The sequence below is a fragment of the Passer domesticus genome, chromosome Z, assembly GCF_036417665.1.
Source record: "Passer domesticus isolate bPasDom1 chromosome Z, bPasDom1.hap1, whole genome shotgun sequence".
Taxonomy (NCBI): Eukaryota; Metazoa; Chordata; class Aves; order Passeriformes; family Passeridae; genus Passer; species Passer domesticus.
Genome location: NC_087512.1, coordinates 38310287 through 38336010, shown reverse-complemented (window position 1 = coordinate 38336010; position 25724 = coordinate 38310287). Strand labels below are relative to the sequence as shown.

The following is a 25724-nucleotide window of genomic DNA, read 5'->3' as shown; positions in this document are numbered from 1 at the left end:
AGCAAAAATTGTCACTATGCATTTTTTTCCTAGTATGCATATGCTTTGTGTTGGGAGTTTGACTAAAAGAAGCAGGATTTTCATACTGACTTGGGCTTTTTCCTCCAACATGGAGCCACAACAAACCCCATCGCTCCATGGGAAACTCTTCACTCACCACACAGGAAGATCTTCTGCTCCCATACTGATGAGAGGCATGTATGGGGGCCCCTATGGTATCGCCAGACAAGGCATGCCTCTCTTACCTGCAGATCAAATAAATCCTACCTTTCCCAAAACACAACCAGATATGAAATGAGCTTTACCTGCAGACCACTGCTGTAAATGTATCACCTTAAGCGATACTTTGACAAATTATATAAAATTTAATTTTTTTTTTTTTTTTCATAAAGTTATCACTTATTTATTGACTACAGATATCTCTATTGTGGTCTCCTTAATTCATGTTAAGTGAAAAAAAAATCACTGCCAGGTTTACTTTGAAGTAGTCAATGATCCCACTTCCACTTTCATGGAAAGAGAATATGAATTAATTTCCCAATTCAGCTGCACAAAAAAGACCACAGCAAGCAGCCCAAAGAAAATACATCTGAGGTTCTAAAGGGTATTTTATTATAGGAAAAAAATGTCAAGAGTACAGAGCCTGGCTCCAAATCTAAACTTTAGGGAAAGGACCCAAATTCAATCAAAAGTATGCCTGTATTTGAAAATATCAAGCTCACTTTAAACTTGCTAGCCCTAATTCATCTAAAAGCAAACCAGTATATGAGTAAATATGAGTAGAACAAAACCAGACTGAGAAGCCACATAAAGATTTGCAGAGCTAGCATCATGTTCTATCATCTATAGCTCTATCTATAGAATTCTATAGTTAATTTATAGAGTTCTATCATCTATAGTGCTTCTGAAAAGGGGAGGCAAGAAAGGACAGAACAGATCTAAGGAGAACTGGGGGAAAGAGGTGAAGATATGGCCATTTTGCTACACTCAGTCTCCCTCCACAGGCAACACCCTGCCCTGCCTATGGCTGGAACCAGCCGTGTGTGCAAACGAGGGGAAATCTGCTGCAAAGTTGATCTCAAATGGTTTCCTTTGGCTGCCTTACCTAAACCTGAAAAGTGTAGAGATACAAATACATTTTAATACCTGGAGCTGTACATACACACTACACTCGCAATCTATGATTCAGTGATGCAGATTGGCACATAACAACTATTTTTTAAAGTTTTTGTAAAAAGGCACTTGTTGTGAAATGTTTTCACATTTAAAGGTACTGACAATATGCATGTGTATTACACAGGTCCATTGCTGTTAGCAGCAAATAAGCTTATAAACTACAGCACTACAAAAATGAAACTGTTGGCTAACTTGAGTCTACGGGCAGTGAAAACATCAAAATTAGATCAGCAAGGCTATTAATTACACTTTAATAGCATCTATTAGGACATTCATTTTCCTGTTGTTTATGTTATTACTCAAATCTTGTCATGATAGATAATTTTAGAAAGACACTTAAGCTTTCCCAAAAAAATAAGGAAATGACAAAAAAGGCCTTGAGAAAATGCATGTTAATAAGTTTTTTTAAACTGATACTCCTGTATCATACATAAAATAAATACTACCTAGCTCCTTAACTATATCAAAAGATTTTTCATAGAACAAAAAAGAAAGCTGTAACAGTATCACAGCATTAATTTTTTTATAAAGTTATCTCCATCTTCAGAAAAATGTTTTTAGTTTTCTTTATGGGATAGTAAAAAATTTGTTTCCAAATAAAATGTAAGACTTCTCAAAACCTGTACTGTACATTACCCTTGCAAAATGAAATTCCCTTTGCACTTAATAGTTTTCACTGTCCCAACCACAACAAGAGCTATACTTCCTTCACAGGCAGTCAACAGGAATTTTATTGGTGATGACAACAAGCCATGATCCAGTGGGGCTTTCAGAAACATTTTAGTGTGCAGAATAACTTGCCAAAGAAAACAAACAAATGCATTTTGCAGGGATAACAGATCAGCCTCAGTAAAAAAATACCTCTATACTTACTTCTTTGTCCTGTGCATCTAGAGCAGCTGGTGCCACTTAATATTTTCCATCTTATCTGGGCTTATCCTGTGTCTGCCAACATTACTAAATCCCCACCAAAAGGAAACACAGTACGAGACTGGATAATCTTCTGGTTCATAATGTAAGTATTCTGCATCAAGAACTCATCCATATCAACTGAACAGATGTCAAGTCAGTCTAATTTGTTTCTAACAAGGAGCTTCATGAGTTACAGCTCTACCAAAGTCTGCTTACCAGCAGACACATATTCCCAGTTTGACTGCATGCTCAAATGAAGCTCCTGCTATGGCTGAAAAACTTTTAGAGGCATCTTATCCAACTGGATTCTTTAAAGCCTAGCAGCTCACATATGTACAATGATACTTTTCCTTTAAGTGGTAACTTTGATAAGGTCTCTCCTGTTCAACAGTCAGTTTTCTGAAAACTTGTTTACCTGTCTAAGTTTTGGTTAAAAGCAAACACTGGAGACAGACTCATTTTGTGACTGGAAGAAACTCATTTCCCTAAGGCAACAGGCAAAAAATCTTCTCAAGAGGATCATACCAGTTATCACACTCTCTAGGTGGTGTCTACCTGCCCAGACAGCTGGAAAGGCCTTCCAAAATTATTTTGATCTTTCTCCAAACTAAACTCCTTATTTCTCACACTGTACTCACGGTCGTGGAGAGAACCAATTCCTTTCCTCATCATAACTATTCTTCTTTTAATTATAAGACAAACATGGAAGCATAGAATCATAGAATATTTTAAGGGACCTTTAAAGATGATCTAATTCCAACTCTCCAACATCTTCAACTACACCAGCTTGCTCAGAGCCCCATCCAATGTAACCCTGAATGCTTCCAGGGCTGAGGCATCCACCATGTCTCTGAGCAACCTGTGCCAGTGTTTCATCACCCTTATTGCAAAAAACTTCTTCCTCATATCTAATATAAATCAATCCTCTTTGATTTTCAGATCATTATTCTTTGACCTATTGCAATGTTGTATGTTCCTTTTCAATCTTCTGAACATACTCAGGCTCTGAGCCTCCTTATATTACTTATATTACTTGCTTTACAAGCTTCTTCTGGCTCCACTGTTCTTCTCTGTAGCATCTTTCAAGATGAGTAGATTCAGTGTCTTAATCTATATACAGTATCCCAATAGATTCCCTCAGAGCAGCTAATGCCATGGGGAAAAGATGCAAAAATGTAACACAATATTCCTTTTGATCACAGACTTGAATTTGCTTTGTTCTGCCTCATTGCACAGAGAGAGAATCCCACTTCTTTCCCAGCAGAATCACTAAATCTTTCTCTGCAAATATGCCCCTTAGACAGCATGTTCTTATTGCACATTTCCACAGCCAGTGCACATGCACTTGGCTTTATGGAGTTTCATAGTTTACAGCCATAATTCACTGAGCAACTGTTACACAGGCAAACACTTGAATTTACTCTGGAACATACTTCCTTTATATCACCAATTGATTATAGTAAAAGCTCTTTATTAATAACTATATGAAGTGATATAAATTTAACAGGCTTGCAAGATCTGGTTCACACTCCTCTGGTGACTGTTCCATATTAAGGATAGAAATTACTGTCAAGACAGAAACGGGCATTCATGTCTACTTCCTTATACAAATTAATTGCTGTTGTTTAGAAAACACCGGTCAGAAAGTGATTCCATCTCATGAGCAAAGCAATCAAATCAAACAGAACCCTGTGTTCTGTTCAACAGTTCTTTCCTTTTCAAGGACATGTCTTACAAAGCCAAGGTTTGGCATTATGTCTTCCCAGTCTCACTAGGATAAAGCAAAGGGTTCGGTTAAATATTAGTATAGGTTAGTGTTCATCTACTGAAGATGTATGGACTAAAGCACACACTTGGAATACTTAGCTAAAACAGGGTACTTGTGAGGAACTAAGCCACTCATATGATCCACAGTTTCCCATGTAAGTAGCAAAGTGAGCTACTCTATGTCTGTCCCACACAGAAGGCACAAAAGTTGTAGAAAGAGAGCTTTGATCAGTTCATCCTTTGCTAAATCTAAAGCATAACAATTCTAGGAAAACACAGTCAAAAAGCCATGCAGGTACAAATTCTGCTTCCTATGGGTCATGAACTACAAATCACATTTGGGTGTGAAAGCAACATCATTCCTATATTCTGTTCTGGGAGCATTGGTTCTGATCTTAAGTGAGTTTCTAAGTGAATCACCCGTAGAGTTTCAGTTGATAGTCATATCACTGTCTCTGGGCACATACACTGATCAAAATATTAGATGTGCTCCATGCATGCATCTCGTGCACTGCAGCTGCTAAAATATGCTCAGCTCATCAAATCAGACTAGGGCTAGTCCAAACCATGTCACTGAGTGTGATGCACACTGTGGACATCATACCCTCAAGAGACACACTCTTTGTGCTACATTACTTATCACAAAAGACACTTCTAGAGACAGAATAAAGAACTGGATGGTTTTTTCACACAGTATGTTTCTATGATCCACCAGTTCCTTACCATATATGTCTTATTTAAGGGCAACTAAAATAGAAGACCATTCTAAGTCTGTCTCATTAAAATATTTTTAAATTATGCAAATGAGATAGAAATCGATTAAGAGATAGAAATAAATTAACAATAAATAAATTAACATGAGTTGGGCAGTTTTGACTTAGAATGCAGACATTATTCTTACTTACATGTATTGTAGGTTCACATTTTTCACAAATGCATGACGGGACACGAATCTTAGGCCTGAATCCACCACAGTCCTAGGAAAATAAATAAAACTGTTAAAATGTTTAATTTAAAATATGATGGAAAGTGTAATGAAAATCACTATTAAAATAAGAGTTTGGATGAAATCTCTACAAGGTCGAGCTGCAAGATTTACTACTTTCTTCAGTAATACACAAAGTTAGGCATAACCTTGATAAGGTCTCTACATGCTTCTATAAAAGAAATACAGAAAAAAAAGTTGTATAAAATGTATCTCATACTCACAGATTTTTAAGTCCAACATAAAATCCAACCTCATTGTCATTGATACTTTCCAAATTCGGCTGGTTTGCGATGTAACTGTTGAAAAAGCAAAACAGAAAGAAGTATGTAAGAGGATCCTTCCTTGACTTTCTGACTGTTCAGAAATCATGCACTTATTTATGGAAGTCAGTCATGATTGCTGACCTACTGTAATTAGTTCTAAGTCCTAATTAGACCAGCTGCAAAACAAAAGTGCTCTTTAAAATCTTCCTCATCATTTCAATGGTACTTTGGAACAAGGGAGCAGCTCATTATTACACAGGGGAAATGAAGAAAGCAAGTCAACCTGAAGGCCAAATAAAGCTGGATTACAATGTCACCATTCTCCAACACACATGTCATTACCCCACAGGTTTAACAACAGCAAAGGGGGCAAGTTTAAAGGTAGTACTGGAGTTATCCCCACTTATAAGAGACAATCATACTTCCCTAGTCTTTTCCTTCATGTTGTTAACTTAATCACTTCTTTACACTTATTTTTTCCCTGACACTAAGTAATTTCAGTTCTTTTTACAAGGTGTGGCAATGGGAAAATTGAGAAAGGAGAGGTTGTACTTCTTGATGTTATACACACAAGCAGAAATTAAGAGACAAGAAACTGCTGTATCAGACTAAAGTACCGAGTCCACTCACATATCCTTAATAACTGCCTAAAAGGGTGTGAGCATGCAAGCCAGTCCTTTGTATTATGACCATGTGAGATCTATAAATACCAAGTGACATCCCACAGTCTGGAAATTAAAATGCTCACAGCAAATGTATCATTACTTCTTCTACAGGAAGAAAAAAATTCACAGTGGAAATCACACAGTACAGGAAGAAGAAATCAGTGGAAACTGCAATTTTTCTGACATTATGGGCAGAAAGTATGCCTGATTTAACGAATGCCTTGCTAAAGGGTCCATGTGTTTCAAAATAAAAAACTTAAAGAGAGATTAAAAGTTAAAGAGACATATGTTTTCACATGCATCACAAACTATCCAAAGATGCAGGTTCTCCTAAAATGAATGAGTCTTTCTTTGTTAAAAGAAAACTTTTCTTCATTCAAAGCATTTTTTAGAATTTATTTAAAGGGAATTCTGGTGAATTAGTAAGAATGTATATTGCTCTTCCAAAGGTAATCCATGCACCTGAGCTGGTGCATGGATTACCTCGTTAAAAGAAATTTATTGTGTTTCTAAATCCCAACAGAAGCCTGAGTTAAGTTGGGTTGAGTTGAGTTGGGATCTCCTCCAAAGCTGCAGTGCTGACTGGGGCTATGCTCTCACCATGCACCAGTAAAAGTAAAAAGTTTCCCCTAATGGCATCCATTGTCCCTTGGGAAAAAGAAGAGCAGTAAAAAGAATACCTGATGCTAGATGGAACACATTATTACAGCATCATATGACATTGACTGCTCCGCAAGACTTTCCAGCATAAGCTTAACAAAGTGTATCCATTAGAAGATAAGAGTGCTTTGTTTTTCATATTTCCTTTCCTGAATTTTTAAGACAGAGTACTTTAATATTTCAATATATATGAATCTATTTTGTTTGGTTGGATTTTTTTGGTGGGTTGGTAAGTTTACATATTTTGGCAAGTAATAGTGATGAAATAGTATATTAACATCTATCAATTCCTTCATCTAAGAGTCCTGAAAGTCAATGAACATACTTCCTTTAAACATGCCCTGAAGAACTCATTTTTGAGTTAAATATCATCCGTCTTCTCTGCCACTTGGACCTAATGCTAAAATAAAGTTATGCAAGAGTTTTCAAAGGTACCTTCCTCATCCTGTCATCAGTTATCAAACAACAGTAATCCTCAAGGTCAAATAGAGATAGGAAAATCACATAAGAGCAGGAATTGAGGAAAATGGACAGTGAAACACAAAGTGTGAAGAGACTCAGAGTCAAAGAAAAGAAACAAAATAACCAGTTGCACTAGCTAAGAATTAGGCCATTAAAAAACAAAAAAAAAAAAAAAAAAAAAAAAAACAAAACAAAAAAAAAAAAACCACCACAAAACAAAACAAAACCAAACCCAAACCTGACAAATACTGCCAAAATGCAGATCCATTACTTAAACACACATACCACCAATCCAAACCTGAGATTGCAATTTTAATCACATAAATATTTAACCAGAACCACTCACTACAAGAAACTCCAGAACATGACATGTTACACTGTTGCACGAAAATTTGTTAGTGTATTAGATCCTGTGTTAAGCCTCAGCATAAAATAGTTCAGCTCTGCTGAAGCCAATGAAGTTCACAATTTACATCAAACACAAATCTTAGTATGAGCACACAGTCTATATAAAAAGATTGGTATCGGTCCATCAGGAAATAGACCAAATAAATTATATTTGGGGAGTAGTAGTATGAATTTGTGGTATCTCCTCTCTTTTTCTTATTGCATCCCTTAGAAGAAACCCTAGGTGGGGGAGAGCAGGGCATTCTTCCCTTTGAGCTGGTACTGGTTTCTCTAAGATGAATGATTTATAATTCCAGTTTCTAGCTAAAAGAACCAAAAGAAACCACTGCTTTTCCACAACCATACTGGCTGGGACCCAGAAGAACTTTTGTCTAAGTGCAATTAATTCAATAACTTCCCTGCAATACACTTGTAAAAGAAGTACAAAACACAGCAGTAAAGCAAAGTTGATGCACTTGGAAATCCTTGAAGAAAGAGTAGAAAGACATAATTTACCATAAGCATGTCACGTCCTCTTACACTTCCTTACTCATTTAACAAGTCTGTTACAAGTTAAGCCTTTGCAGCCATGTCATAGCAGAGAGAAAGGAAGGAGTAGAATGATGTAGCTCTACCCTGTAAGGGGAAGTTGCTCTTCTGTTTAATTTAGAGGGAGATCTGAAATAAAACCTCCCCCTAACTGAAGTCTATTTTTACCTTCTTCACAACTACTTTACCTTAATGTTACTTATCATCAAACATTAATACTCTAAAAGCTTTGACTTGCAGTGGGCGACACTGAGAAATGTAATTTCCCTGCTTGCCCTTAAGAATATCAACCCTATTCTTCAACGGAACATTTTTAATGTAGCACAAAAGAAAAACATACTGACTCACAGCTGGCTGAAGTCACGTGAAGAGCTTGGAAGCTCCCACTGAACATCACAGCACTGTTGCTCTGCCAGAGCCTGGCTGGATAGCACCAGACAGACCACATATATCAGTTCACAAATACTGGCTGCTGCCCCTAAATCAAGCCCTTAGCTGCCTACAAAGCTATTTGCTTGATTATACTATGGCATTCTGCATCTCCTTCAATGAGTAGAGAGTAAACAACAATAATTTTCTTCAGGACTTTATCTTAATGTCTACATAGTAAACTACTGAATAATTCTAATAAAGGGATTCAGAATCACACACCTAGGTTGCACACTGCAACCTACAATAGCGTCTTCATCTCACCACACTTCAGCAGCTGCTGAATAATGTCACACACTCACCCTTCACCACCGTCGTAGCATTTTGGAAACAACAATTTGAAATCCTCACCTATAAGAGTCAACTCCTCCAAATAAGATCTCCTTTGAGAGAGTGGTCTTCACTTTTGCTCATTATAAAAGTGAAAGGATACAGATTATGTTTAACATCAGTGAAGCAACTTCTGAACTGCAAAGGCATGAAGAGAAAGTGGGTTCTGATCTTTAAAACCATCTAGATTATTTAGTAATTCCTTAGTAATTTAAAAAACGGATTCCATGCCAATTTTCAAATATTTTCCTTAACCTGAATATAAAAGACCAGCAGAAATATGCCTTCCCAACTTACTTACTCTATTTCCTCCTGCTTAATGCATGTTAAGGTATATTACTCCATCTGGAGCTATAAGGACATATTAGAAAAAAACTAGCACATGCTAGTCTTAACAACATGAATTCAAGCAAAAAACACTGTAATGCAGAAAAGTATTTTTGTTGCAAAAAAACTCCCTTTATGTGAAACATATTTTCTTGACACTCCAAAAAATAAATAAATTATATGTCTAGCTCTAGTTCATAGAAAAAAAAAGATTTTAAAATTAATAAACACTCACTGGTGAAATGTTTCTGAACTCTGGAAAAGCTTTATATTCCAAGGTGTTTTTTCACTAAGTCTTTAGAGGACAAAGGCAGCACATTTCAGACATTGAACTGTCAGGAGATTAATTACCATTTAATGACAGGTCACTGTGTCCCTAGTCTAGACTACTGTGAGAGCTGTATGTTAATATTGAGAATTAAACATTGCAATCTTCCCTGGTGCCACATCTTCTTACAAACTCAAATGCGATACCATGTTCTTTAAAAGGTAGACTAAAACTTAGAGGCCTTTTCGACAAATGCAGACTGATTCATTGTTATGCATTAAGACCATGTAAAATTTGTAAATGATACAATACTTAATAAAATCTGGCATATTGTACTGGGTTACATTTGTACCCCCTCTGAAACCAAGTTTAAAATAATGCTGAAATGGTACGAACAGTTGAAAAATGAAGCACAGAGCTACACAAGCTGCATATCAGGAATATAAAGTTTCAGACAGATGTAGGCATCAATGCTATAATCTCTGTTCAATCAAGAAATCTGCCTGCATAGGACCAACCTTCCTCTAGGAAGGAATTTTCTAACAAGCAATGAATGTGATACAGACACCTAAACCTAGCAAATATTCTACAAATACACAAGCTTACTCCAATTATTTTATTCTATTTTGCTTCCTCCATCTGGTACCAAAAGTATGAGATTTAATGAGAATAACTTCAGGAAACAGAAACTCTACTGCTAGAGGAGTGTGCCATAACTCAGGAAAGATGCAGTGTGTCAAGAACATCCACAGTGGACCTACCTAGCATTCAGAAATTTTAATATCAGTGCTTGATTTCTCCTTTGGCTGCCCAGTGTCTCCTGAAAAATTCTGAGCAAGTGCTGCAGTGGTTTTTTTTTTGTTTTTTGGTGGGTTTTTTTGTTTGTTGTTTTTTGGGGTTTTTGGGGGGGTTTTTTTTGTTTGTTTTTGGTTTTTTGTGGGTTTTGTTGTTGTTGTTGTTGTTGTTGTTTGGTTTTTTTAACCGTGAATCACCCTGTGTTTCACAAACAGTGAAAAACTGGTTGCCACTATCACAGGTTCCCTAAGGGCTTTTCCTCACATTTAGAGTATTTAACCACAAGTCACAGAGAGTTCAGGAAATAGCTCTCCACGTGCCAGTACAGCAGCTCTGGAGACAACACAATTAGCTCTGGGATCTTTTTTCACAGACACAGTCATGCCCATTTTTTCAGCAAATCCTGCACTACACACATCCCATACTCAGGTAACGCATTGTTCAGGACAATCTGGAACTCAACATCTCACAGGCAATGTCAGAGATCAGTTAATTTCAACAATTCACTGTTCTGGATGTGCGGCTGTGTCAACTGCCAGGAGGCCACAGGGCCCAAACATTCTGTGCCATCACAGTATACTATTATTCAGTTAGTAGCACATAGCTGCCACTGCAAATTGATTCTCCAAAGCCATCATCTTGAACAATTAGTGCCAACCCACCAGTTTAAAGCAGAAGAAAACAGGAATTCAGTGGCGATACCAAACTTGTTTTGGTACTGCAGGAACAGATCTGGGCTCTTGCTTATGACTACAGCTGCCTGGAAAATGGGAAGTTTCCAGCCAACATTAGTTCCCACTTTATAGCATGAAAGGCAAAAGTAAAAATAAATGAATATGCCTGGAATGCAAAGTTTAAAGAAAGTTACTGTAAGGCAGGGAAAATGAAATGTAATTCACTCTTGGTCTTACTTATGTTTCTGGTTTAACTTCAAGGTGTTTGTTTTATTCTATTCAGAGAGCAGACTACCCAATCAAGCAAACTCTCAAGACATTTCATACAGCTTTCCAGATTTATGCTCTTGATGACCCCATCTTCAGAATTACTTTCCCCCAAATGCATGTAGAGTTTATTTAAGTATTTTCTCCACTTAGAAACCTGTCCTCCTCTTCGAGATCCCTAAGTTTGTACATTTGATATTGCATCAAGACATGAATTTTTGATGTTTTTCCAGGAATACATGACAGCTTCAGACTTGTTTTTCTTTAGCAAAGGTATTTTGGAAATGTTGATATTCCTTTTTATTGTCAGGAGGCCAAACAATAACCTATTATTCTAAAAGATATATTTTAATCTCTGACCTTATACTTATCTTCAAAACATGTTTTCATCCCCTGTGTATGAAATAATCTACGCAGATTGCTAGCATGAGGCTTAAACTATGATACAGACCCTTTATAATATATATGCTAAAAATCACACAGTAAATTAACATACAAAAGGAGAGTAGCAAAGGTGGCTTTCCATTATTTCTCAACAGAAAGCAGTCATAACACTAATCTTTAGTATTGTTGTTGATGATATTATTTCTTTGCAAGGATGAAAGAACATCTCAAAGGAATGAATAAATACAAATACAAGTGACAGTTTTTTCTCCTGCAGAACCACCTAGTCTTCAAAAGGTAGTAATGCAAATACTCTCTTTTCAGCACTTGCATAAATGATCTCTATAGTTGTCACTGGCCTTGATGCAAATGAGAATGGAAAAACATCCATTCCACAAGAGCACAATAAGATTTCACACAGCCATCCCTTATATGCATCTTTTTAAGTCCCTCGGTGAATTAAAACATTAAAGCTTCTTGGTTGCTGTCAAAACCTTGGAATACTCTTCCTTTCATGCCCATGCTGAGACAGACTTTCTGGAAGAGATGTCTTAGGTAGCCACACATCCTTTGTAATTAAATAGCTTCTGACATACATCATTGTCCCCCACAACAGTTTTTTCCTCCTATGGGTTCTGACATGTTCAGTATTCCTTGACTCTTTCAGTCAATATAAGACATTCCTTCTGAAATCTCCTTTGAAGTCAGTCTTCTTCCACATATACAATTCTCACTGTTTGACATAAATATTTGGTTTTATTCAGTTTAAAATTACTGGCTATTAGAATATCAAATACTCCAATCAGTCCACTCTGGATCATTGGATCATCAAGACATATATCTGCACCTGCTACCCTGTTTAATGTCTCATTCACTGCATGCAGTGCACTTCATGCCAGGTACAGATCAAAAGGCAGTACTTCCAAAGGGTGGAGAAAAGATGCAAATTTTAAAGGCCTCTAGCTAGGAAAATCCATCTATATCCTGTCAATACCATTACACTTGCTGGATCATTTGACTCCTGACATCTCAAAAAATAGTACCCTTTCCATTAGCCAGCAAAAAGTTTCTTTCTTCTATTTTTATTTAAGTCCTGAGAGCCTATATATGGCCATAACCTCTACCCCTTTTCTGTGCAATTATTACACTGAGAACCCAACAAGTAGATGTTTTTCCATTCTGCAAATGATACCATCTGCTGCCATAGTTCACAACTGGCTTCCTAGTCTCCCTTCCAAAACCTGTGAAATATCTTTTGCAGCCCTAATCACAGATCTGTGTCTTCTCCAAGACACTCTTGTCTTTTAATGAAAAACACGCATTAACAGAATTTCACATTATGTTACTGAAACATTCCAAAAAGGTTATGGGTTGTCCTTTTCATGGTTACCTCATCCTGTCTTGCACCAGAAGAGGTTGCCACATTCTGTATGATGACACCAATCTTACTACTTAAAATTAGCCTGTGTGTTTTTCAGGGAACATTTCAACATCATTTGTATTACCTTTCAGATGCATTATTCACTGTCTCGCATTTATGTGCTCTTCAGAGTTTCCTATTTCACTTCATCACATTTATTTACATTATAGTGTAGTCCACTCTTCATTGTAGCTGGCCAAGCTTTTGAATTCATAGCTTCTTCTATTAGCATTATTCCACTTGAGGAATCCTGTTCTTCATTTAATATAAGTAGTTTCTTACTGGCACGGCATATATTATCATAATGATGTGTTTATTACACTTTCTGCACAATTGTCAGAATCCAGAATATTTCTAATACTTGTGCTGACTGCCACATGGCTGCTACTGTTCCCTTTCCACATTTCTGTACTAGGCCAGTTTAATTTGAGCAAATTCTCTGTCACAATGGCACACCCAGACAACTAGCCTGTGTTTTTGAGTTTTGTCTTTGTATTTCTGTTTGTTCTGCTATGTGACACATGCAATGCTCCTTCTAGACAGTGATCAGCTTGTACTCATAAAGCCTGCTCATGGCTGTATTTGTTGTTATACTTTTGAAGTAGAAGGAAAATACACTATTTTGTAAGCATTTATTTTCATTATATATTATATATAACGTATTACATATCACATATTATTACTATACATTATAGTTTCAAACCTTAGATCACTTTCTTTACCATTTTGCCTTCAAATGAAACTCTTGCCCTACGTGTACCTCTTTCACAAGGTGACATCTTTAGCCTTCAGCCTTCTTTACTACCTCTGAAAAGCTGCCTTCTCCTCATCACCACTACTTTCACATCATTCTTCATTTACTTTTACAGCTTTTGTCCCTGCCACTGCTTATGCCTGGAGCAGTACTTCTCTCATCCTCCAGCCTGCTTCTGCTTATGGTTCTCATGACTGCACGCCAGTACCAGACACACTTTCAGCATTCCTCCACCCTACACATCCTCTGCAGCAGTGCCCCTGGCCCAAGACATAGGTGGTAATTGTGAAGTGTTCACCTGCAAATGTAAGATAGATTGGTATTTGATGATGCCTCCAACTGTTGGGATTCTCACCTCCTAAAACTTTCATTTCAGACACTGCTACAAGTTAAACTGTTCATTAGAACTCATGAGAACATGCAGAAGTGCTCTAAAGCAGGCAAAACCCCTGCACACAATCAAACCATGCAACAGAAGGAACTGCCCTGTGTCAATGCAGACGGGAATGCCACAAAGAGTTGGGAGAAATGTTGGGAGTCTTTCTTTCATCCACCTCTAAGGCAATGGTAACTATTTCTGCACCTGTGCTACCTTCATATCCCCTAACTGACACAAGCTTCAGGTAACAAGACAGTCATAGCACACAAACACAGTTCTGGATTTGCAGTGATATCTATAGCAGAAGTAGTATCCAGCATTAGTATTTTCTACTTAGGTGATCCTTGTGGCTTGATGCCACATGGATTTGCCTCAATTCAAAATGTTTGTAATTTTGTAATTTTGTTATATTTATAAATAATGGCAAAACCATAACCAGCCAGTCAAGGGAGGGGATTGTTCTGCTTTGCTCTGCACTGGCCACACCTTGAATATTGTGTGCAGTGCTGGGCACCAAATTATAAGAACAATATTAAACCATTAGAGACCATCCAGAGGACAGCAAAAAAGATGTTGAAGGGTCTTGAGGGGAAGCCCTGAGTAGCACCTGAGGTCACTTGGTGTGTTCAATCTGGAAACTGAGGACAGACCTCACTGCAGTTACAACTTCCTCATGAGGGCAAGAGGAGGGGCAGGCACTGATCTCTTCTCTGTGGTGACCAGTGACAGGACCTGAGGGAATGGCCTGAAGTTGTGTCAGTGGAGATTTAGGTTGAGTATTAGAAAAAAAGGTTTTTCATCCAGAGGGTGTTTGGGCACTGGAACGGGCTCTCCAGTGAAATGGTCACAGCACCAGCCTGACAGAGTTCAAGAAGCACTGGAAAAAAGCATTGGTGACTCTTGGAGATGGTACTCTGTGCAGGGCATCAAGTGATCCTTGAGGGTCCCTTCCAACTCAGCATATGATGTGACCCTGTGATTTGTTCACAATAGAGTCTTAGAAAGACGCTTACTTACTATTCTAAACTTAACACTCTTAAAACATATGCTTATGCACATTACATAGTTAGACCCAAGGAGCAAACAAAACTGCTCCCAGCTAGAGGGTACAGTATATGTGTTTACCAGGTGACGATCATTGTATGCATAATGTGTTCCAAAACCTGTTTCTAAAAATTAGAAGAGGCAAGATTGGAGAGGAGAATAGGAGATGAATAGGCAGTAGACTATTCACCCACCTAGTGAGTGAGGAAGAGGGAAAAAAAAAAAAGACGTCTTTTTATGAGGCTGAAGATCACATTTGGAGGAAATGCTGTAAATAATGCTCCAGTGGCATCTGGGGCACCAGATTCAATTTCTTTGTCTCCCTAAGGAAACATGATTCCTGTCTCTCAGAAGATACCATATTTACAAAGCCATCTGAAAGAGGGAAATCTTCACCTTACCTGTTTGTACTGTTCTCATTTTGGCTGTAATTTGAGACTCAGCGAAGAGGAGCAGGACTCAGCTGTCTCACTACACAAATAAGCATCACAGCTTCTTAGCTAAACAGACTGTCCTGCTCTCTGACCCAAAAGCACGTTTGAATGTTCCATGCCAAAGAAGGCAACTCAGACAGGAAGAACCAAGGCAAGCCCACATCTGTACACCATACAGGACCAGCAGTTAAGATGCTGACATGCAAGACCTTGGTTCAGACCTATGCTCCGCTTCTAGCAGAGCAGCTCTTCACATGCATGCTGAAATACTTCACCTAGGACCACAAAATCAGTTTACCCCACACTATGACCCCGCTTGCTAAAAGGAAGGTCTTGCTTTTGTTCCTCACCCCAGTGAACTAAGTCACCACTGTTTTCTTAGTAGTCAGTGGGATGGAAGGGGATAACTGCATGGGGTAATTTGCAGTGGGATCCTAATTTAGCCTCCTGAATCACTTCTTGGAAGAAGCACATTCTCCATTGTGGAGAGTAGCCAGTTGAGTTAAGTGCCTTAGCTACACAGTTAGTAGGAAGTTGCCAGATTCTAAATGCTGAGGTCTGAGACAGTCCCAGACATAATTAGTAGGGCCAGCGCATGATGCCCAGAGCACATGCTGCTGGAAGGTCTTCCAGTCCATGCCCAGAAAGTCTGACATGCCCAGGATGTGCACATGATTTATCCGCATATGCTTGCCGTGCCGGCTGGCACTCAGAAAACCAGACGGTTGTTGCAAAAGAATGGGAAGTCACACCCAGTGCACTCTTCACATGAATCTTACTGCGCAGTGTGGGGCAGCCATGGTCCACAAGATACTTCCTGAACACAGCCTTACTTAGTCTTACAGGCATGGTTAGGAAATTAAAAAGGTAAAACTAATTTCATTTATATCTAAAACTGGAAGATTTCTTTTGGCCCACCTGTCAAACCAACTTTCCCAGCCTCTACTATAGCTCTGTAGACAGATGCTTTCATAAGAAGCTCAGAAGTGTTATCATTTCACTGTTGTCTGTTTCAGCAATAGATTGACTTTGATTAATTCATTGCCTTCCTTTTATTTATACATCAGAAAACTGTATACAATGAACCATATATCCTCTACCAATACATAGCTGGAGCCGCAATACTGAAATACTCATTCTTAGCTTCCTCTTACCTCAAAGTATTTAATATTCATACAGAATGAAAACACATGAAAGGCAAAAAAAAAAAAAAATTCAAGTCATAAACACATCAAGTAATCAAGCAACAAGCCCCATCTCTTCCAAACTTTAAAAAGGCAGGAAAATGCCTGAATCAAGGTTCCTTTCACCCTTCACATACATACTCCAAACTCTGCTGGCGAAACACTAACTCCATTCATTTTTGTCACTGACTTTACATAGGCCAGAATCCCAGCCTCAGCTTCCCCCTGAAATAAAAAGCATCTAACTACCTTGCAAGATCAGGACTAGTTTGCTTTAGCAAAGTAAAGTTCAAGTTACACCACTCAAAGATTACAATCTCTCAAAGTGCCTCTGAAAATACCTCGGACAACTTTGGCCTGCTTCCTTCCATTTTATCTTACTTCTGAAGAAAAAAAAAAAAAAAATCTCATTACTTTAGGCCTTGTCTAGGAAAAAAAGAATATTGACCTGAAACCTGAACTCCAAGAATTTATCCTAACAATGAAAACACAACACAGAAACAGATATAGCAGAATTGGTATTAAAAATATTTAAGTTTCAGCTATAGCCTCTGTCCACGATCAACACTCAATGCAGGTAATTTTCTTACAAGAATATAATAAAAACATAAATACTGAATTTCCACGGTGTGGCTCCTTTCCAGTAAGTCCACTACAATTGTGCAATGTGATCATGAGATGATTGTGGAGTCCAGCACCTTGCATGGAGGAAGCAGGGCAGCAAGTGAGATTGAAATCCTGGATTTTGGGAGAGATAACTTTAGCCTCCTCAAGAATCTTCTTGGAAGAATCCCATGGGAATAGGCCCTGCAGAGAACAGGGGTCCAAGAGAGGTGATCAATAAATATTCAAGCATCGCCTCCTCCAGGCTCAAGACCAGTACACCCTGATGAGTAAAAAATGAAGCAAAGAGGGCAAGACAGCTGCATGGATGAGCAAAAAACTCCTGTCAAAAGTGAAACACAAGCAGGTGATACCCAAGAAGTGAAAGCAGCAACAGGATACTTGGAACAAATAAAAAGATGCTGTCCTGATGGGAGGCATTCACAAGAAGCTGAGGAAGAGCTGGCACACACCACAGCTGGGCTGCTTGCAATTGTCCTGGAACAGTCATGACGATCAGGAAAGGTGTCTGAGGACTGGAAGAAAGTAAACATCAACCCAGTCTTCAAAATGGGCAAGAAGGAAGACCCAGAGAACTACTGGCCAGCAGCTCCACCTTGATCCTTGGAAAGTGCCCCATTCTGGAGGCCATCTTTATCCACATGGGTGCCAAGAAGGTGATCAGAATTAGTTCTGATTCATTAGTAGAATCATGGATTCAGCAAAGGGGAATTATGCTTGACCAACCTGATTGCCTTCCATGATGATACAACTACCTGGATGGATGAGAGCTTTAGATCCTGTCTTACATGAGATCCTCATAGGCAAGTTTAAGAAACTCAAACTAAATGAGTGGACAGTGAGCTGGATTGAGACCTGGCTGAATGGCAGATCCCAAAGAGCTGCAATCAGTGGTACAAGGTCTAGCTGGAGGCCCATCACAAGTGGTGTCTCCCAGTGTTGTCTAATTTGTTCAGCAGTGATTTGGACAAAGATACAGATGCCTCCTCAGCAGATCACAGACAGCACAAAGCTGGGAGCAGTGGTCAATACCCCAGAGTGCAGCCTTGACAGTACGGAGAGAAGGGCAGAGAAGAACTGTCTGAAATTCAACAAAGGCAAAAGCAGGGTCATGCACTGGGGAGGAAGAACCCCAGGCACCAGCACAGGCTGAGGCTGATCTGCTGGAAAGCAGCTCTGAGGAGGAAGATCTGGGGTTCCTGGTGGACAGCAAGCTCTCCATAAGCCAGCAGTGTGTCCTGGTGGCCAAGAAGGCCAATGGTGTCCTGGGGTGCATTGGGAAGAGCAGTGCCAGCAGGGTGAGGGGGGTGATCCTGCCCCTCTACTCAGCCCTGGTGAGGCACATCTGGAGTGCTGTGTCCAGTTCTGGGCTCCTCAGGACAAGACAGACATGGAGCTCCTAGGAGAGACCAGCAGAGGGCTATGAAGATGATTAAGGGACTGGAGCATCTCCTTTACATGGAAAAGTAGAAGAATCTGGGCCTGTTCAGCCTTGAGAAGAGATCACTCAGAGGTGATCTTGTCAATGTATGGAAGTATCTGAAAGAACAACGTCAACAGCACAGAACCAGGCTCTCCTTGGTGATGCTGAGCAATAGGACAAAGGTAGTGGGCAGAAACTGATGCACAGCAAGTTCCACCTGAACACGAGGAAGAACTTCTTTAGTGTGCCGGTGACCAGGCACTGGAACAGATTGCCTGGAGAGGTTGTGGAGCCTCCCTCGCTGGAGATATTCAAGAACCATCTGGATACAATGCTGTGCCACATGCTCCAGTAGACCCTTATTGAGCAGAAAGGTTGGACCAGATGATCCCACCAGTGGTCCCTTTCAACCTGACCCATTCTGTGATCCCGTGATACTGTAACATTATGATTAATAGTAGCTATGTAAAAACACAGAAACTCCATATGTGCATTTCAGGATAGGCAGTAGTTCGGTTTGCCTTTTGCATTTTCTGAAAATATAGGTTCACAATCAACCAGGAATTAAGATGCATCCCAATTATATATGATCATATATAATTTAACAGCAATGATGTACTACATACATCTGGATTAAGAGATCTTCATAAACATAACAGCATCCTGTAAAAAAACATATTCACAACCTAAGCAATAGGTTTCAAACCTCTATGGATTTATCTCTCCATTTGAAATGCATGTAAATTCATGTTTTTATATAATCTGCTTTGCTTTTTAAAGGGCAGTTTTAAAGAGCAGTTTTTCAGAGGTAACAAGCTAAATATACATCTGACATCAACAACACACTGAAGCAGTTTTAGACTTCTTTGCTCTGTTACCTGCTACATTTCTCCTGCTTGGGCAAGGGTATCTGGATGACCACCTTAAGGGCCATACTCTTAGATGTTTGTGTAGAGACAGATGACAAACATGGGTGAAAGAATTGCAATAAAATAAAAAAAGGGGAGATAGGAGATCCCTCTTTAATTAAAAATGAAAACCAAAATGGAGAAATCAGGCCCATATTCAGTTATGTAAAATTTTTTTTGCTCTATGGTGATTAGGGACCCAGAATATTGCTAAGCTACTTTCTCTGTTACACTTGTCAGCATAAAAATAATGGAGAAAAAATAGAACCTGAGAAATCTGGAAAATGCCATCCTAAAGATATCGCAGGCTGCACTGCCAAGCCCTATTTCCTCATTAGTATGGGAAAAAATGGAAGTTTCTTGAAAACAATGTGTTCAAGAACAAATCTTTCATTGCACTATATACATCCCAACCTTTTTCAAAACTCTTGAGTGACCAAAGATATTGAGGGAGAAAGTGTTCCTGCCACCCTGCCCAACACTGACTGCCTCCTGAAGGATGATGCTCTCTTCCAGCCTTAGCCTCATGAGCTGTTTTGTCTCTGTCTGATTGAGACAGCCTCAGTGGAAACCTTCAGGAGCCCCATTAGTCCTCACAAACCAGAAGGGCAATGTCTAGAACAACACATACAAAAGGTTCCCCGGGAGCAAAGAAAAGAACATATATAAAATTCAGTGCTTTGTGATCCTGGAGTATTTTTAGAGCCTAAAAATTACAAAACTGATTTTCACAGTGCTTACTTTTAACTCACCTTAACCAATTACCCAGACCTTTAAAGGAAGTTAAAAAAAAAAAAAAGGACAAATTTCTAAATGAAGCTATTACATCACCACTGTCCAAAATGCCTTTAATAATTTGTAGCCTGGTGTCTCATGTTTTATTATACAATTCCAAGTCACCAGAAATAACTTCTCAATCCAGCCAAGTCATGCAATGATGCACAGCCAGAAGTTGCTTTGAGGAGGAAGGGGCTAGAGGCTGAGGAGCCTCATAGACAGCTTTATATGGCATTAAATCTACAACAGTCTCAAAATCTAGAATGAAAAAGACTCAAAATACCAACAGCTCTGAGCTTCAATGAATTTAAACACACTCTTTTTTTAGTACATGTTCACATGACTTGTTAAATAATTTACTCTATAAATTACTTATCCTGTCTTACTTATTAACAATTCTAGAGTGCTTTATATAACTGCATTAGAAATTTATTTTGTGGTTTTAAAATGTACGCAATACACAATCACCTCTCTTTTAATAGGCAAGAGCTTAAAAGTCACCTACTATTTTGTTGGCACGCCGTTCTTCCTGAAAAACACCAATTAATTTCAAACCTCATTCGCCTGAATAACCATAAGTAAACATATTAATGACTTGACAGCAGAACTGTGAAGCTAGGCCAGGAATATATTTGTACTGCAAGATGTCACTTTTAAATCAAAGTCATTTGAAGAGTCATGTACACTGAGATACAACAGCAATACATTTTCCTTAATGAGAAAATATTACACTGGTCCTTTTACAACAAGTCCTGACCACTCTAAAAATTTCTCTTTTACTATCCTATCAATATTTTCGTATGAGTGATCTCAACAAGGCCGACTTATTTGCCATTGTGTCTGCAATGCATGGATTTTACAAAACTGATAAAGTAATTCTGCTTTTGTCACTCTGGTCCTTGGCTTTTAATGTATCAATGACTGATACCATTTATACTAACGCAGAATCTCACTCTGGAGTTCACTTTATCTCAAATAATATCAAAGTGACCAGACAATTATTACAAGTACAGTCTGTTATGATAAGCACCAGTACTTGTTTTCCAGATAAAGACCATCATCTCAACCAACCGGGCAAATCTAAAATCTGTCTCATTTACTGTAGTAGAACACTATGCAAAAACAGCCAGGAAGGGAAAGAGTGAGAGAGATGACTAAGAAAGCACCAGGCATAAATAATCTTATGCCCTCCCACACCAAGTTTCAGCAGCTGGCCTTCATAGGGCTGATGCAGAAGTACCCTCTCCATAGATTTGGATGCTGAATCCAAGCAGGAATCAAGAAATAGCTAGACTAGGATGAGACTGCTTATAAACTCGAAAGCACAATCCACCTGTGGACCAAAACAGTGAAACACCTGAGTGTTAGGTGCTGGTGGCTGCCAGATACATGGTACCTCATCTCTGTTATTCCTGCTGCACCATCCCATCTTTTTCCATCTCTTAAAGCCAAGTGGAAAACCCTGGCTGCCCACTCACATCCTGCCTGCTCAGTGCCACCCACCTGGCCCAGAGCCAATCCTCTGCACCACCATGGGTTTCACACTCTGACCATGCAGTTATCCCAGCGCTCCCAGTGCCTGTGTCTGGGGTAAAGAACTGAACTCAGGATCCATGCCCTGGGTGCCTGTGGGTGTTTTGCCTAGGACTGCACTCCTGTCAAGACCAGGACGTAACCAACAAGCGAAGGATTGATTTCAATAGATACTCACGAAATACATGCAAATAAATTCTTCAAATTAATTGTCTTATGCTTTCTACATGTTATTTATACCAAGAGTAATTGAGTAATTCCACCAGAGACCAACGGAATGTATCTGCAGAGCACATAAAAGAAGAAACAGGCCTGAAGCTACGCTGAAGCTAAGTGAAATGTAACAATCCAGTCTCTTAAACCTGTTTCTTAGCTAGAATTAAGCAAGATCTGTGGTGTTATAAACAGTTTCACAATCTGTACCTACTGTATTAGAACTGCTTCTGTACGTACTTAGTGTTTACTGAGCTCAAACAATGAAATAATATGACAGCTACTGCAATTCAATTTTTAATTTGTCTATAAACTAATTAAAGGGTCCCTGTGTTTTATGTTAAAAGCACACATGAAAATACCATCTCAAATACGTGCAACAGCATCTCCTGAGAAATCCATGACTCAAAATTATTTTTAGATCACCAAACAAAACAATGTGCAATGTCACAGAATGATACAGTAAAAATCAAAAAGAGCAATATAGAAAATGATGCTTTAAAAACCCATAAAAATTAAAGCCAAAAGTATCAATGTAAAATGACTAGACATGTTTTAAGCTCATCATGGAAGAAAACATATTTACAATATGTGTTTTCTGTTCTGGCCTTTCACACCAGAGATTAAATTCAAGATAAAAATTGCCCTGTTACTTCTAAACAGAATGCAGTGGATAAAAAGGCTACCAAAGCCTATAAAAATGATCACAGATGCATAGCTCAAAGTATTTTTTTTCTATTTAAGCAATCTACAAAAACATCTGAATCAATAACGGTTATAACTCAGAAAGACTCATTTCTTTATCACAGGTCCTAAAAATTCTCCCAAAGGTAGGCCATACATGAGTAGCAGAAATTAATGCCTCCAGCTTTTCCCCCAAGCAAATGCAGGGAAATGCAGCAAATTGACTTCAACGAACTGTAGGAATGCAGCCCAAGGGCTAGAATTTAATCTAAACTCACACAGTATTGCACAGTACTTTTTTATTTCTTCTAAAAGACATTGAAAAACAGTGAAAAACAGAAGAAGGATGGAGAACACAAATAGTGAGAAATCTGTATAGATTTGGGGCAAATATAATGGTATCTTTTACATTAAATGTCACAGAAAGCAATTCAAAAACAGGGGTAGGAAAATACAAACAAAACAGCTTGAGAAGGTTTTTCCCGAGATCTATCATCTATACACCCGGTATCCAAAATTTTTTGCTCTGCAAGAGGTTTGCTTAGGCAATGGACATGAATGCCATGGTGCTCGGAACTATGAAACTATGACGGATTTAACACAAAAAGCTACAGAACTCCCTCATCGCATTGTGTCTTTGAGGCCAACGAGGACGGAAGCTCCACATGGGAAAGAGAGGAAAAAACTTTTTTCTTCACGCTTAATTAGGGTTGTCTAATTCCCTCCCAACTGCTGACAAGCAGTCCTATGTTCATTCCTCTGCAGGTTTTGTATTTTTCCCTTCCAACCACCTCCACTGAGAAGGTCAAAGCAGGTTCGCATTCCTATGGTTAGGGTATGAAAGACAGTTTGCTGTCACTTTCTGCCGCATCACTTCCTTTACTTTTTTTTATTTTTTTTTTTTTATTTTTTTTTTTTTTTTTTACCAAAACATGAGAAATCTGGGGTGAAGGGCAAACCACCCACTAATACCCTTGGTTCGCAGCGATAAGCAGAGAGAACGAAAGTAAAAAAAAAAAAAAAAGTAAAAAAAAAAAAAAAGGGAAAAAAAGGAAAAAAAAAAAAATAAAAAGAAAAGGAAAAAAAAAAAAGAAATATAAAAAGCCCTTCCTTTTATACCTACTGCCGCCGCAGAGGTGCGGGCTGAGCGGTGCGCAGCTCGCGGCAGCAGCTGGGGCACCGGTCGGAGGCGAAGCCCAGGCCCGTCCCGCTGCCCGGCTGCCCCGTGGTCCCGCTGCCGCCGACCCCCGCCCCGGTGCCCGCGACCTGCATCGCGAACAATTAGGATTCATCCTCTAAACGGGCTGGCGGCGGCAGCTCTGGCAAGCCGCGTCCAAATAAAATCACACGGGGCTTTTAGGCTTCCAGCACCGCATCTGCCCGCGGAGCAAAAGCCTCTGGCGTGGGTCAGCTCCCCGCCGCCCCCGCCCGCGGCTTCCCCCGCCTGCTCCGGCCCGTCGCCCCCGCGCCCGGCCCCGGGCCGTACTCACATCTCGGTAACATTGTCGCCCTCGGCGATCCTCTGCGGCACGGGGAAGGAGGCGATGCCCGGCGACGATCCCGTGCACCAGATCCGCCAGGAGCTGCACCCGCAGGACGCGGGGCAGCCCAGCGCACTCGGCCAGCAGCCCAGCACCAGGCAGCACAAGCCCCACAGCCGCGCCAGGCCGGGCCCCGGCCTCCGCCGCCAGGACACCATGCTCACTCCAGCACTGCCCCGACGGCCTCCTCCTGCTCCCGCCGCCGCTGCCGGCGCGCACGGCCGGAGGGTGCGCAGCCTTCCGCGCCGCGGGCGGGCACGCCGCGACCGGGGCTCACATGGGCGCGCCGCAGCCGCAGCCACGGGCGCCCCGCGGCTCGGACCGCCCGGGCGCTGCGCGGGGCGCCGGAGCTGCGCGCCGCGGCCACAGGGGCGAGCGGGGCCTCCGGCGCGGCGCGGCACCTGCCCCTAGCCCCGCGGGCGGACAGCGGCACCGCCTGCCCCCGCGGCTGCTGCCGATGATGCTGCAAAACGCGCGGGGCGGCGGGGGCAGGTGGCGGAGGCTGCGCTCCTATCTGCGGGGGCTCGGGCGGCCGCTGCCCGCCGGAGGGACGGCGAGCGGGCGGCGAGGGAGGCGCAGCGAGCGGCGGCGGGGCTCAGAGCTCCGCGCTCGCCCCTTTATGCACCGTCTCCTCCTCCCTCCCTCCAGCTGATAATAAAGCCGCTCCGGCTCCTGCTCCAGCCCAAGACGGGGAGCTGCCGGCAAAGTGACGTGGGGCTGACGCAGAGAGGGGCAGAAACTCCACAAAATGAGCCTGAAATAAAAATGAAAAAAAAAAAAAAGGGAAGGAGGAGGAGGGAACGGGGGAAAGGGAGGGTGCCGAAGAGCAGATACCAATAGGCAGTCCGTACTTGAGCTTTCAGCCTCGCACGTACATATACATGTACACACATACTCATACAGGCGTACACGCACCCCACGGGATGGGCAGCGCGCCGCCGCCTGCGCGGACTGTGTGCCCCGCCGGGAGGACGGAGGCACCGTGCCGAGAGGCACCTGGCATGCTCCAGGGCGGGAGCTCGCCACCGGGTGATAAACGGGCGTCGTGCCAGAACTCCGGGAGACGACGGATGAGAGACCCTAAAATGCCTTGTTTTCGCCTTGACAGCTCCGCGGTCGGGGCTGCTTTTCGTTTGTCTGCCCCCACCCCCGGTTGCGGGTTTCCGCAGCGCTGCCGGTGCAGCGGATCCCGCCGCAGTGCCCCGCGCTGAGCGCTCCGCAGGCGCCACCGCGCGTCCCGCCGCCGCCGTGCACCGCGGCCCGGCCCGCGGGGCGCCGCGCTGCCCGCGCCCACCCACACCCAGGCCCGGCTGGGACGGCACACGGCGCACCTCAAGAAGTAGTTACCATTCCCCTACATCGAGGCTGAAGCGACATACGTGTGTCACGTATTCGCAGGTGCAAAGACCAGCTGATCTGAGATGCTCTTCCACTGCCGTTTCTGAGATTCTGTGCTTCTGTCCTGGCACATGGCAGGTAGTCCTTCGCCTGTGACAACAGGTT

The 25724-nt window shown here is 41.0% G+C and overlaps 1 protein-coding gene across 10 annotated transcripts in view; it reads right to left on the bottom strand.

Moving 5' to 3' along the window:
• Positions 1-24936, bottom strand: part of NTRK2 (neurotrophic receptor tyrosine kinase 2) — a 197375-nt gene extending 172439 nt beyond the window's left edge. For 4 of the 10 annotated variants that reach the window (XM_064404315.1, XM_064404317.1, XM_064404320.1 and 1 more), the window contains exons 1-3: positions 24171-24931; positions 5065-5139; positions 4761-4832 (exon numbers count right to left, since the gene is read on the bottom strand). In XM_064404315.1, coding sequence (XP_064260385.1) covers positions 4761-4832; positions 5065-5139; positions 24171-24379 — 356 coding nt within the window. In that variant the 5' untranslated portion in view covers positions 24380-24931. Of the gene's footprint in view, positions 1-4760; positions 4833-5064; positions 5140-24170 lie in introns of all 10 variants that reach the window. The other 6 variants (XM_064404318.1, XM_064404314.1, XM_064404319.1 and 3 more) reach the window with 6 other exon arrangements.
• Positions 24937-25724: the final 788 nt, after the last annotated feature.